General features: G+C 44.4%; 2 protein-coding genes and 1 non-coding gene across 3 annotated transcripts, besides 1 other annotated feature; all 3 read right to left on the bottom strand.

The window, feature by feature from the left end:
- The first annotated feature begins 5,312 nt into the window (after positions 1–5,312).
- Positions 5,313–5,498: a dispersed repeat (first copy of repeat X-03).
- Positions 5,499–11,005: 5,507 nt separating this feature from the next.
- On the bottom strand, positions 11,006–11,077 carry trnT-GGT. The gene has a single exon. It is a non-coding gene; the product is annotated as a tRNA-Thr (tRNA).
- A 1,021-nt stretch (positions 11,078–12,098) lies between these two features.
- On the bottom strand, positions 12,099–12,674 carry atp4 (ATPase subunit 4). The gene has a single exon. It carries the CDS (start codon positions 12,672–12,674, stop codon positions 12,099–12,101), a length of 576 nt encoding a protein of 191 aa, YP_009642421.1.
- Positions 12,675–12,855: 181 nt separating this feature from the next.
- Positions 12,856–13,128, bottom strand: nad4L (NADH dehydrogenase subunit 4L). Its single transcript has one exon. It carries the CDS (start codon positions 13,126–13,128, stop codon positions 12,856–12,858), a length of 273 nt encoding a protein of 90 aa, YP_009642420.1.
- Between the last annotated feature and the right edge of the window lie 858 nt (positions 13,129–13,986).

Below are 13,986 nucleotides of genomic sequence, written 5' to 3'. Positions count from 1 at the left end.
AACTCTAACCGCATTCTTCTGCAGTTGATGTTACGGATCAGCCTCACGCTTCAAGCCAGCAGCTTTGCTCAGCATCTTCTGCCGATTGTCAGCCTGTTCAGCTGACCTCAGAGGATTCCAGTCACCCGGCACAGCATGTTTATTCTCGGCAGCGATTACAGTCTCTTTCCCAGGGTCAGACTACTCCATAAGATCAGCAGTCTAGCCCAGTTGCTTCCCTTTTAGGCGCTTCCTCTAGTTAAAGAGTGAATTCAGGAGTTCCAGGCAGGCGATAGGGGCTTCGGGGGGATAACATGAATCGTATAAGCCTGAACCCTCTTAGTTATGTGCTTCCCCCTTCAAGAGCTGGGCTACTACCCTAATCAAGTTCTTCCTAGCGTATAGTATTGGGCAGATTGAGTCTTTCTCTAATATAGTACCTAATAGTTAGATTAAGCATTAGGCGCAACCTCGACTATAAAGCATCCCGTTAATCTCTTCTCTTTCTGTCTTCAAGCTTCAAGCTTTTGCCTAGGAGCTCGGATTCCAGTCCTCTCGTTAGAAGGCAGCATAGTTGGAATTTCTTCCTGCGGCGAATAAAGGAAGAGAAAGGGCTCTCTAATGCCTTATTTGTACGATATGATGCAAGCAAGGAATCCTATTAGAGTGATGCAAGTCAGCCTATAAGATGAAACCGAAGATACTAAGCCTGGAATCAGTCGCTCTCTATGTAAATTTCTCTTTAGCAAGAAGCCCTGTGAAAGCTATCAGATAATGACTTGATAGAGGTCCCTCGCTGACGCCTTCATTTTTCTTTTTTTCATCTCTTTATGATATGCTATCTTCCTTTAGCCAGACTTCCCGCATTACTGTGATCAAGAGGAAGCGCTAAGGTCTATCCTTTCCTTAAGTTAAGAGTGAAGGACGGATACTGGCTCTTTAGGACTGATAGTAGCTGCTCTTCTGGTAGTATAGCTGGTAGCTCTGCTTATGCTAGCTCTCTTCTTTCTTATGAGAGAGATTCGCAATAGGGGCATTTCTCTGTAAGAAGAAGGCCTGTTACAGCTATCAGATATAGGGGATTTACTTCACCTTGAATAACTATCGAAAAATGGCTTTCTTTTCAGCCGCTTTCATATTTCATTAAGGTAGTTTGCTTACTTAGTGCTTTCGCTAAGGTGACGACTTGAATGACACTTTAATTGTTGATCAGAGGAAAGGGAAGACCTCGATAAGGAAGAAGAACAAGAGCTACATCGGCAGGACTCTCTGCAAGTGGAAGGTCGCATAGGGGCTCTCGGGAAGCTCTTTCCTTTATACCAGAAGGAAGATGGTCGAGGAGATCAGTAGCTAGAAAGCTCCTTTGGGAGAGCAAGGTAGCCAAAAGTCTATTAAAAGTACATCACTATTAAGTCGACTACAGTAGTATCATGAGCATGTAACTACATCCCGGAACCAAGGAGAAGAATACTCTGTAGTAGCAGCAGCAGTGGCCGAGCATCAGTCATCAAGTGAATCAGTAGATGCCCGCGCACGTGAGCAGCAATCACTCCATTGCAGCAAGACAAAAGTAGCATATGTCACATGGTAGATCATATCCAAGCAGAGGTGCACAAGAACGAGCACAACTTCACTCAGAACTTGTGACAAAGACTTGGTGTGCATCAGAACACGACTGAAAGCCCTTGCTGCTTCTTCATTCCAGGTGAAGCTATCTTTATTCAATTCAGTAAATTGGTCAGTGGCTTGCTGATAACCCCATACCCCTTTCAAAATTTTCGGTAATAGCCTGTTAAACCCAGAAAGCCTCTCAACCCCTTGACAGTAGTGGGTTGTGGCCAGCTCAACATGCTGTCAATCTTGCTTTTATCTGCTGATACCCCTTCACTGCTCACCACATGCCCGAAATACTCTAACCTTGCCTGACCGAAAGAGCATTTCGATTTCTTCACAAACAACTTGTGTTGTTTTAAAGTTTAAAACACTATCCTCAAGTGTTGCAAGTGGCTATCTAGGCTGTCACTGTAAATCAAGATGTCATCGAAAAAAACCAGTAAAAATTTCCTCATATAATCCATGAAAACCTCATTCATTAAAGCCTGAAATGAGGCTGGAGCATTAGTGAAACCAAAGGGCATATTAACTCGTAATGGCCCTGGTGAGTTCGAAATGCAGTCTTGTGTATATCATCTTCAAACACCCGAATCTGATGGTAACCACTTCTCAAATCAAGCTTCGAAAATCTCCTGCTACCATGTAATTCATCAAGCAATTCCTCAGGATGGGGAATTTATCTTTAATGGTGATGGCATTGAGTGCTCGATAATCCACGCAAAATCTCCAGGTATTGTCCCTTTTTTTCACCAGCAACACTGGAGAGGCATAAGAACTCACACTTGCCCTGATAATACCACTTAACAGCATCTCCTTGACCTGTTTTTCTATCTCTTTTGGATGTGGGGGTATCTGTAGGGCCTTACACTCACAGGCTCACTACCAGGTTTTAAGGGAATGTGGTGGTCGTGATTCCTCTTAGGAGGAAAAGGTCAGGCTAGTCGCTAAAGGCTTTGGCTTTACTCAAAGAAAAGACTTGATCCAAGGAACTATACAAGTATGGTGGGAGGCCTAAAGTCTTTCACGTTGACCCGGCCCGACATGACGTTTGCTGTGAATCAAGTCTTTCAGTTTATGCATGCTCCTCGACAAGCACATCTACAAGCTGTCAAAAGAAGACTCCGATACTAAGAGAACTATTTGCGATGGGTTCTTCTACCCAAATAACTCCTATGCAGATGGGGCTGGAGATCCGCTCCTGCTCTGCGTGTAAAGTAAGACAATGAAAAAGAAGGCTTCGCTTTGTTGCGACTGCCGCCGTCTTCGAGTTAAATATCGTTTTAGTAGTCCCGGTAATGGAGTCTTTCGAGATAAGACTGAGGCTTATTTTTTCTTCGTCGTACGTGACTTTGTCTCAACCGGTAGAAAAGAAGTTAGAAAGAGGAATTGACCTCGAAACTATATATATGAAGGGGCATGTTCAACTTCAAAGACCGGTGTCGCATAATCAGACTGAATGAAAGTTAGAATCACTGACAAAGTACTTTGGTCTCTATTTGTCGCTACACAACGAATATTTAGTCTCAAGCTTCCTGGAGATACTGGATAATTAGGAACTGCGTATCGCCTAGCAGCTAAAGTACTTGGTGAATTAATAAAACCAGTGATGCTGATAAGCGCTTACACTTTTTTTAGAATATAGCAAATAGTCTGATTTCTTTCCATATTGCCTATCAACTGACTAAGATTCCATACCTATCCTGGATTTGAACCTAACTTCTCAACAGACTTAGTAGAGTTCACGACCCTTGCCACTATGACTCCAAGAAAGTTTACGAGGTCAGTGAGCAGTGTCGGGCTTTCTTTTACCTCCTTTGCCCATTAGTCCGTAGTTAGGGCTTCTTAAGACAAAAGAGACTGATACAATTGCATAAGTAGTAAGGAATAGTTTGATAAGAACCAGAGCGGATAGATGGCAAGTAAGACAGTCACAGCAGGGCTATAACCAGCAACCTTCGGTTGATTCATTGAAGTTTAGAGTCAGTGTCTTTCTATCGAATCTGAGTTACCGGCTCTCATTTGAAAGACCGTCCCTATGACATGGTCTTAAAGCATAGTTTGGACTGCCCTAAACTTTAAAGTCTTTGTAAAGGATGAAGTTTCCTATTTCCTCGCCTATCCCTGCCTTTGACCTCGCACCGATGGCTATTGCCAGCTAACGCCCTAAGTTAATAAAAAGCAGCTGAAAGAGAATCCTAAGCATGATGTCTATCGCAGGGCCTTCAGTTCGTTCGCCTTTTAGCCCTTTTATCTATTATGAGACTACCTTCGCGCCTAAGCTCTTCAATTAGCATTCTTATTCTTTCTGTCACCTGCTGGAATATTCGACACGCGAGGAATAGCGTGAAAGGACTCTAAACGACTGGACAAGACAAACTGAGGCTTATTGCTCAATGGAAAGTGAACTACACAAGACGAAATCATAGCCCAATCTCTTTGCCATAGTAGGCCCGATTTTCACCCCCTTTGGCAAGACGAAGAGGGACAAGAGGTTATTCATAGTAAAGATATGGAGAAAGACAGACAGTCGGTCCATCCCCGACTCCTTAAGTGCAGATGAGGCGCGAAGCGGCGAAGCAAGTGAATGCTAACTTTGGTAAGGTATGGAGTCCCTAGTCATTCGATATTCTTTTCGCGACAGGGAGAATTCATTCTTCTTTGGATGGACCAACCCAAACCCTAGAAGGCAAAGGCTGAGAGACATCCATCTCAACACATACACGAGCAAACATGGGATGAGCCAAGGCAAGAGTGCGCTCATCTGCACGAAGGAATCGTCCAAAGGTTCCCACAAGACCTTTAAGGTATGCAGGACTCAAAAATGGCAAGGGAAGGTAGGGAAGCCGAATCCAAACAGCAGAGAGAGAGGATTCATATCTAGGATGAAAATCAGGCGACCAACGAAATAACCTAAACAAGGAGCTGTCAATAATATGAGATTCCCTAGTCCAGGCCTTAACCATATCCTCATGAGAGGAAAGGTGGATCATCACATGCCTGGGATCCAAAAGCCCCACCACCGCAGGCTGGGAAAGCCCCCAAGAGGTATTAGAGAAAAAGTAAAAAAGTCAACGTTGCATCTGCTTGTCTCATTATTGCCGAGATAATGGCCTACTTCTTCACATCCACCGCGCAATGCATGCAATTATTGATAGACAGAAGAATCATGGTATACACTTTACTTGCGTGTACTAGCTAAAGCGTTACGTATGTCTGGTGGAGATCATATTCACTCCGGTACCGTAGTAGGTAAACTTGAAGGGGCAAGAGAGACCTCTTTCAGTTCCTTTTCCCTATCTCAGAAGAGAAGGAAGGGTAGTCAGTTGGTTAACTTCCGACTCCTATACTTTCGTCAAGCAATTAGATCATTATTAAAGGTAATCTCTGTTAAGATAAAGGCAAGGGTTGGTTTTCGCTTGCTCTTTATCGCACTTGGTTATTCCTCGTAAAATGAGTTTGGGGAGGGACTTAAAAGTGAATGCGATCCATTCTTTGCTCTCCTCAGCATTCAGAAGATCGCAACCAGACCCACTCTCGCCCTATCTCATCATCCCGGATTGACCAAATAGCATACCTGCCTGCACGCACGAATGGCTAGGCGATCAAAAATGCCATCTTCAGCCCAAGTTTGTCCATGAAGTGCATCCCTGTGGTTCCTACGCGCACCACTGTCGTATCCATTCTTTTCATTCCAGAAAACGAAAGTGTGAAGGGGCCCACCTCACTCATCCCATCTCCCCTTCCTCCAACTGCGCTTAGACCGACAGTGGCAAGAGCTTCTTCTTTGTTCACAGCTTGAGCGGATTCGATTCCGAACCTTTTTTTTGAGTAACTATAGTGATTCCTTCCCTTTCTCTTCCTTCTTTCCCAGAGCTACTGGCTCATTTCACTCTCTTTAAATAAGAAAGACGGGGAGTCACTGGCTTCCTTTCCTCCTAACCAACTCGCTACAGGGTCTATGTAATTGAGCTGGTTCTGTATAAGCAGGGGTGGGGATGACGCTCGTATCCCGTAACTTGTCAGTAGAGTCATTCATCCCTATCTTGGTTGCATTCTTTATCCTGGAAAGCTAGTCTAGTCTCCGCCCCTGTCTCTGGGCAGCCTTTGATCATCTCGGTGAGCCTTCCCCTTATACATGAGAGAGGTCGTGATAAGAGTTTCCGAGTGAGGCGAGGGGCTCCTCTCAATCGACGAAGGCTTGAGTCCCCTACGGCCAGTACAATGCGCTAGTCGCATCTTCTATAAGGCTGGCATCTAATATAAAGAAAGCTGTCCTTGTGGACTCTGTCTCATCTTTTTTTATTAACTATATTCATGCTTCATGAAAAAAAATGAAGCAATCCGCTTCGCACCTTTATCCCTTTCTTTTTTGGGGGAAAATGCATTCTCACAACTTCCTATTGAATCAAAAAAATGCCTACACCCATGCTCTCTGGAAAAGTCTTCTCCAGAAGTTTTATACTAAGCCCACTTATTCTTATCCCCCTGTGGCTGCCTTTGCTTTTCCCACAATCACAAGCCCACTAGGCATAAAGAAAACAGAGGATCCCCGTGCCAAAGCAGGCATCTTTCTTGGCTATCCTTTTGGCCAAATCTTTTCTCTCTCATATATGATTCTTCTTTCAAACCATTTACACTTCCAGGAGTATCAGCGCAGCTTCGATAGGACAAGGTTTGAAGAGCTCTTACGCGGGAAGTCTTTCGCTCTCTCTTATTCAGTTCGAATCCTCAGTTATTTGATAAAGCTAAATTCGAGAATAGAATAAAGAATCGAATCATAGAGTTAAGATCTCTACCGAAAGGGAGAGGAGAACAAATCAAGATCGACTGACTTACAGGAAAGAAGCGAAACTCGACTGCTTGGACAGAGTGGGATAGATCTATTGCCAGAGGTGGAGACGGATAGGTAGCTAGACTTCCAAGTTGCGGCACGAAGTAGCGAAGACTGTTCAGTTAGATTTTTCAGATGCTGGAGTGAGTTCTTGAGAAAGAACAGAACTAGACTTCAAAGGATAAGTCGGAAGAAGATCAACCGAGAGTCCCCGGCTTTCATATGCTCTTTATAAAGTAGTTTGAGGGCCTTAAGAAAGGTAGACCGTCGGGGTAAGGAAAGGGTCGATGTACATTGATTTTTCATATATAGAGAGATTCCCCTGTATAGCTAGCCTTCTTCTTCAGCAGATACTCTGCGTAGTATACCTATGGGCGGTACATTTAATCAAACAAAGCCTCTCGACTTGCTTGTTGGTTCGCGGGTCTGCTTCTCTTTTGATCCGCGGTCTGCCACCGATAGGTGGCCGATCGTGTTTCTTGAGAGGGTTGTATCCAAGTTATTCGACCAGGATTTATCCGAAGCGGTTAGTTTCCTGTTATCTTATCTGGTGGTGAATTTGATGCCCCGTGGGTGACGACCCCGGGCTCTACTGTCAGATTTCTGAGTGGGTACCCGTTGGGCTATCTTGGCGCATGGCCTCTTTTCGCGTTGTCCCACCACCTAATTATTTGGTGGTGTGCAGAACTTGTGTACCCGGGAAGGGTGTTTACCAACTACGCCGTCCCCGGGGATGACGTAGTAATCGCGGATGAGAATGTCGCGACCCGTTACAAGGAGTCCCTTGACCTCCTGCAGGTGGTTATTTCGAAAGAGAAATCACTAATATCAAGGAGTGGGTCCGCGGAATTCGCGAATAACTTTAGGGTTCGAGATTTGACAGTCGATCTCCCCCCGGTATCCATTAAAAAGCGTTATTAAACACTTTCCACCCCTACGGGTTGATGGCTGTTGCTCACCGTTATTCGGTGCGTGATTTCCGTTTGCTTTGTAGGCTGGGTGGAGCTGGATATCGTGTTCTTGCAAGGCTAGACCATAGGCGCCCGAGGCGGTATTCCCATCTTGTGGTTATGGGGCTAAAATTGCTCTCTCCTTCTTACCCGCTTGATTTCTGGTTGGGTAAGGGACGACCACTCAGTCCAGAAGCTCATGGGCGTTTGGTGAGACTCCTTCGAGCCAAACTTAAGCCCCGGGAGCTGATATTGCCCCCCGATGAGCTGTTCGAGACTGAGGAATCTAGATATTTCCTGGAGTACTCTCTCCTTTATGGATGGATGCGCCAGTGGTTAAACTACCTTAAATGGTATCACCTTACCGCACTTTCCCCTTGGGTTACCCTCGAGGAACTGTTTAGCGGTCCGGTTGTCTCGCACTCCTGGAGGATGGTCGCGGTGGACGAAGACCTCGTTCGCTTCTCTCTGGAAGTTGTTTATAGAAGTGCGCTTTTCAAGTTCATTAATCAGGCTGTGAAGTGAAGGTCACAGGGGCTATGAGACCCGGCGTAGTAATTTGGAAGCCCTAGTAGTAAGCAGAAAATGAAAAGCTTATGAATAAGCTCAAGATAGCCAAGATGGAGTAGGGCTAGTCTAAGACAAGACAGACCGATCTATATTCTCCTGCTCGCCTTTACAAGGTTTCCTACTCACTCTATTGAGTTACAGCCGGGTTCTGCAAGGAAGCATCTCGACAGGCCCGCAACCAGTGGTTGATGCCCCACCCGAGCTCTCCATACTCTATTTATCAAGGAGAGTTTTACCAACCCTGCCATCCTAGAACGTTAGCGTACAAGAGGGGCATTTCTCAATTGAGTTAGTCACACATGGAATCTCAGATGTGGAAGTTTTCTTCCGATTTCTTTGGCGTTTAGTTGGCTGCACTCTAGGTCTCACCTAAGATCCTTAGTCTATCCGAGGCTCTCGTTAACTGGGGCACGATAGAACCGATGGTCAGTACCTCTTTACTAGGGAAGGGGTTCCCGGGAGAGAGCTCTGGTTCGTGCGCATTAGAAGTAGACATGAGTGGTTGTCTTAGCGCGCATCGGAAAGACCTTGCCTCAGTGCCTTTGAGGGATTCCTTCTCGCTTGCTTGCTGTCTAAGCTCTTCGATCCTGCCCTGCTTTGATTCTTGCGCTTGCTTGTGCCCCCTTCTTTCTTTGGCGCTTGCCTGGATCGCTATCTTACTAGCAGTAGTGCTGTTTTCTATTTGAGCTTCCCTTTTTCCTTTTATCGAGCATAATGATTCGAATCGGGCTTTTTGGTCAAATTCTTTGCCGAAAGAGTTCTCCCTTATCGGATGGCATCAGATGCCGGTGGCGGTTAGCGTTCTTTATGGGTATTATTCGGTGCCAGTGGCCTCTTAGCTTTGTGGGCGATATCGGATGGTTGGTATCTCACCGCATAAGTGTCAGGGATGGCGTAGTTCATTAGTGCTTTCCCGAGGATGTCTGTGCGTGCTCTCCCGTCTTTAGTCTTTCTCGGCGTCAACCCCAAATACGAAAAAAATAATTTGAGCATTACCCGCTCTATCAGATAGGACGACCTACTCCTTAGTTGAACCAGACTTTGCCACTCACCTTCATCCGAAAAAGAAAGAGACCGCACGAAAGCAGTTTTTCCTAAACGGTGATACCGCCAGGTTTGAAACTTCAATCTTTTAGCAGCTTGTGGGGCCTGGCCTGAAGGTGATATTAATACCACTCCGGCCCCTGCAGCCCCCAAAGTGCTAGATCCATCGAAGTAGAGAGTCCACCTCTGCAAAGGCGAGGACTTCTTCATCGAGCTCCACTGGTTCGAAAACATTCATGGCATGATCTGCCAAGAAGTCTGCAAATGCCTGTCCTTTGACCGCCTTCATAGGAACGTACCGAAAAGTGAACTCGGATAGCCCTAGGATCCACTTCCCAATTCTCCCCTTCAACACGGGTCTGGTCAGCATATACTTAATCAGGTCCGTTCGAGCAATTACCAACACTGTTGTGGAAAGGAAGTAGTGTCGGAGCTTGGTTGCTGCAAAGTAGAGCGATAAGCACATCTTCTCGATCGGCGAATAATTCTTCTTAGGGAAGACCCTGCTGAGATAATACACGGCCTGCTCCTGCCCTGAATCAGATCGAATTGGGGCATAGGGGATGATTGTAGATAGACCATCAGCATAATCAATTCTCGTAAACCAAGAACCATCAAGCAATTTCATGCTTTTGTTCCTAATTGGGTAAACCGGCTCATTCGCCTTTACCACTCCACTCTGTTTGTAGGAAGGTACTTCCGGCCCTCCTCAAGGATACCCGCAATGATTGGGTCAAGATTTTTAGGTTGTGATGTAGGAATAACCATTTTCTCTATACCCCCCATCTGTGTATAAGGGTCAGCAAGCTCCGAATCCCGTTTGTTCCTTTCTTGGGTCAAGGAGCAATTTCAAACATTTCCATTTTGATATTGGATTTCCCTTTTCAAGATGTCTCAGAGCAAGCAAAGTCTGACCTTATCTACTTATAAGCGCAGAGGGAAAGTAGCAACTTGATTTGGACCATAGGGGGCTTCCTTCCGAACTACGGATAGGCTACCGGGCTTTGCACTTCGGCCCGTGAGAATACCGTGCTCTATCTCTTCTCTCACCCGACAGAGAACTATCGTCTCGCTTTCGCTATTTATTGCAAAAAAAGAAAAGACAAGGGGGGGACATAAAGGCCTTACCCCTGAACATCAAAACAAGCTAGGGAGCTCTAAAAAAGAACATGCCTTGGCTATGAACAGGCTTTTTAGAATCAAAAGGAAGAGACCCTAAGCTATTAAATAAAATGGAGTCTGAATGAGTATGACCATAAGCAGCCAAACAATCTGCAGCTTTGTTGTCCCCCCTAAAGACATGAGATAATTTCGATAAAGAAAAATGTCCTTTCCCAGCAAGCACAACTCACTAGCATGATCCTAAGAAAGCCACACTGTGATTTTGATTTGGCACCATTAAACCAGGAAGCCAAAAGATGGTGAAGAGAGGAGCTTTATAAAAGAAATCCACATTGAGACTGGGAGAGAAATGAGACCCTATTATCCTAGGAATATCACTTTGAGAGAGGTGATCCACTCTTTCTATGCAAGGAGAGGAACAGCAAACACATTTGGAGGCAAAATTCATTCCAAACCTGGGAAAACTGCTATCAACAGCAATGGCATTCTTAATTAGTCTTAGTTTCCACAAAAAAACACCCATTTTCAAGGGCAACCATTTGTTCCAAAGATTTTGATAAAGAGATCTCTAGCCAGTCTCTTCTTTTGAGAGGACAACTCAATCAACTCGGCGGATCCCCTCTTGTCAAAATACTGAAAGCGAGAGTGAAGCATGTGTTTCGTTTACATTCTAACTATTTTACCATAGTTAAGAGAGTCAAGACGATCTTCCTTTTCTTTTGCCCTAAGCCCCAGTCATCCGTGGAGCCTTTTCATATCATAGCTAGGCCTCCTCTTTTTCGATGACTTAGGAGGGAAATTCTCTTCTCGCAATTAGGAGTCAGTGGATGACATCCCATTCTACGAGTTTACTTACGGCTGGAGTAAGCAGAGAGTCAAAAAAGTCCAGGGAAGCTTTTCAAGTAGGATTCGAACCTACGCCCGACTAGTCAGTTACCAGCCGACCGCTCTACCACTGAGCTTGAAATAAAAAAAGGGGTTTTCCGGTGATTAAGGTAAGGTCTTGGGTCGAAAAGTAGGTATAAAGATATGCATATTTGAACAAAAAATGTAACTAAGCCCTTATCAAAAACAACTATTCCAAAGAACCGGTTTCAATAATCTGAATAAAGCCATTATCGTCCACAGATATGAAAGCCCCAATACAAGTAACTGGGTCGCCCCCTGGGACTAAACACATAACCTTTCCAACAAGACCTAGTCCATTCAAGAACTCCTCCCATTTGGGTACATGAAATTCCTTCCATTTTACAATCCCAAGAGGAACGCTAATTTCATAATCATAACGAGCGTGTGGCATTTTTATAAACTGTTCTTCGAAAGCTTGGTAAAATTCATCTAAAAAAAATTGAATAAGACGGGAGCTCTAAAATCAATAGTTGGTATTCCTTCCTTAGACGACCAATCTTTCCCAGTCTTGTCTATAATGGGCGAGTGAAGAAAGGATGATACCTGAAAATCTTTTGATCTTTCACCACAGATTCCAGTTTAGACAAAAGACGCGAACGGGAAAGGATATGCGTCTGCAATCAAAGTGGATACTTGTTCTTGATGGTTAGGTTACCTTGTTGAGCGCCCGATAATCAATGCCCAAGGCTCCCTTTCTGGAATAAAACAAGGGCTCCCCAACCTTTTCCCCAGCAAGATAGGGAAAAAGAGCCTTGGAGGCTGGAATATAAATAGGAAAAAATGACTTCCTTCAATTCTTTCCTGAGTTCAACCAAGCCCCTTAACTAATAGATGCTAGTTGGGGGGGCCATCTGCTAAACCCAGCCCCACTCTAAGTAAGTTAAGGGGCTTTGGCTCCAGGCTCCAACTTGATCTTGTGGTAGACTGGCCCTCCTAGGGGGCACTTGGCAACTCACTCGTGGGGCATGAAATCCCCAAATTCCTAAAGTACTTGCTGCACTTCTTGGGAAAGAAGTCGTCTTGGTATTGGATCCGCTCTTCTCTTAGCATGAACATGAATTCTATTCTATTCGTCTTCTTTATTCAGCCCCCACCCGAACCATTCTTAAGACCACCAAGCCCTCCCGAATGAGTTCTACTATAGAAGCTTTCAACGTAGACCCGGGGACAAATCTTTCACTCACTGAGAAGTGAAAACCTGTGACTAGATCGTCCTGAAGACGGATGCGACGGGAAGAAGTGGCATTTGGAAGTGTTGCTGACTTAACATTTAGGTTTCGGCATAACAAAGCTTGCACTGTCTTTTCGCACTTAGGCGCACTGCGTGCCATTGGTAATGATTCTACTACGGTGCCACAAATTCGCAAGCTGATCCTAAGTAATCGTTGTTGTTCATTGGATTCCGGAGGAACTACTTCGTTAGGATTGAGGAATTGCTGTGATTCTTCCTGAATAGCCTGGATTCTCCCGTCGAGAGTCTCTTTGAAAGTCTTACCTAAACTCTTCCGACTGAATATGATAAAGCCTATAAAACAACGAGCTACTATCATTTCTTCATTATAGATTGAGATCTTCTTCGAACTTGATGCACAAATAGATAGAATAGCAGCAAATAGCATCTTTCTAGCCTGCATATTCGTGGAACTCAATCTCATTTAGAAAGCCTTCTCTCTATCTTTCAGCAACTGAACGGGAAGTGGTTTAGGAAAGGACTTTAGAATCGGATGCGCTCGCCCAGCGAGAAAGGCCCTGACCCTGCCAACCAAGTCAAAATAAAAAAGAAAGAAGAGAACGAAAAGAGAACTTCGTATTTTGCTAACTCTCTAGGAGTCATGTTTAACCTTGAATGCTATTAATAGATTCTACAGCAATAGTCCCTCGGACTCGGAAAGTAATAACGAAAATGGCTAACCCAATAGCAGATTCCGCAGCTGCCACCGTTGGAACCAATGAAGCAAATGATTGACCCATCATATCATCCGAAGAAACGGAAAATACCAAAAAGTTCGAATTCACAGCTAATAACATTGATTCAATTGGCATTGACATAATAGGAATATTTCGTCTATTAAGGAGGATTCCCCGAATACCTGAAATAGAGATGATCATAGAAAATGTGAAATATTTGATAGGATCCGTTTCGGGAACGTAGAATGTAAGAGAAATTCAAATGTTAGAACTCCAGAACCTCATTAGAAAACATAGTTGATTAAATCGAGGAGATTGTAAATCTCTTCCCATAACCAACTATGAGTTCCATTTGATTGTAAGTCATAAAAATCCCTGACTAGGCTACTTAAATCGTCCGCATTTACAGCCCGAACAAGGTCCGCCATGGACCATTCGGGAGGTAACTGCCTTTCGGTTTCATTTAGTAATTGGTTTAATGTATGACTTATGCTTTCCAGGATTTCCGGAAATGGTGGAGCGCTTTGCGCCTCTGACTCAGTACTTGATAGACTATCTAATGAAGAATCTGCGGATCCCAAGAAGTCCATATCAGTCTCTTGGGATAGCATAAAAGAAAGCTCACTCGGGCTTGGTTGCCCGTAGAGAATCAAAAAATCTTGTTCCGGTTGCATCCGAAAATAATAAAATAGTCGTGCCGCGCTCCCCTATCTTTGTTTAGGTAGCTTAAGCTTCTCTTTAGCAAGACCAACAGTCTTACTTAATGAGGGTAGCTTGGCTGTTAACCAAGAAATGAACGGGATTCTGCACTTGGAATGCAAAAGCATTCTTTTCAATCTTGTACCTTACTTAACACCAACTCAATCTCGATTCTCTGAAGCAGCAAACTCTCAAAAAAATGAATTGACCAATTGACGACGCTCCTCATTCATTATAACGATATTTTCTCAATTCTATTGTTTAACCACGAAGAGTGTATCTGACGGAGACACTCGCTAGATCTAGTTAGAGTTCCTCGGCGAATCGTCTCTTTCTTAATGAAATATCTGTCTAGCCCTT

This window comes from Lactuca saligna, mitochondrion, assembly GCF_052625555.1.
Source record: "Lactuca saligna strain CGN5271 mitochondrion, complete genome".
NCBI lineage: Eukaryota > Viridiplantae > Streptophyta > Magnoliopsida > Asterales > Asteraceae > Lactuca > Lactuca saligna.
Note: the sequence above shows the minus strand (reverse complement) of the source record. Positions and strands in the feature narration are given on the sequence as shown.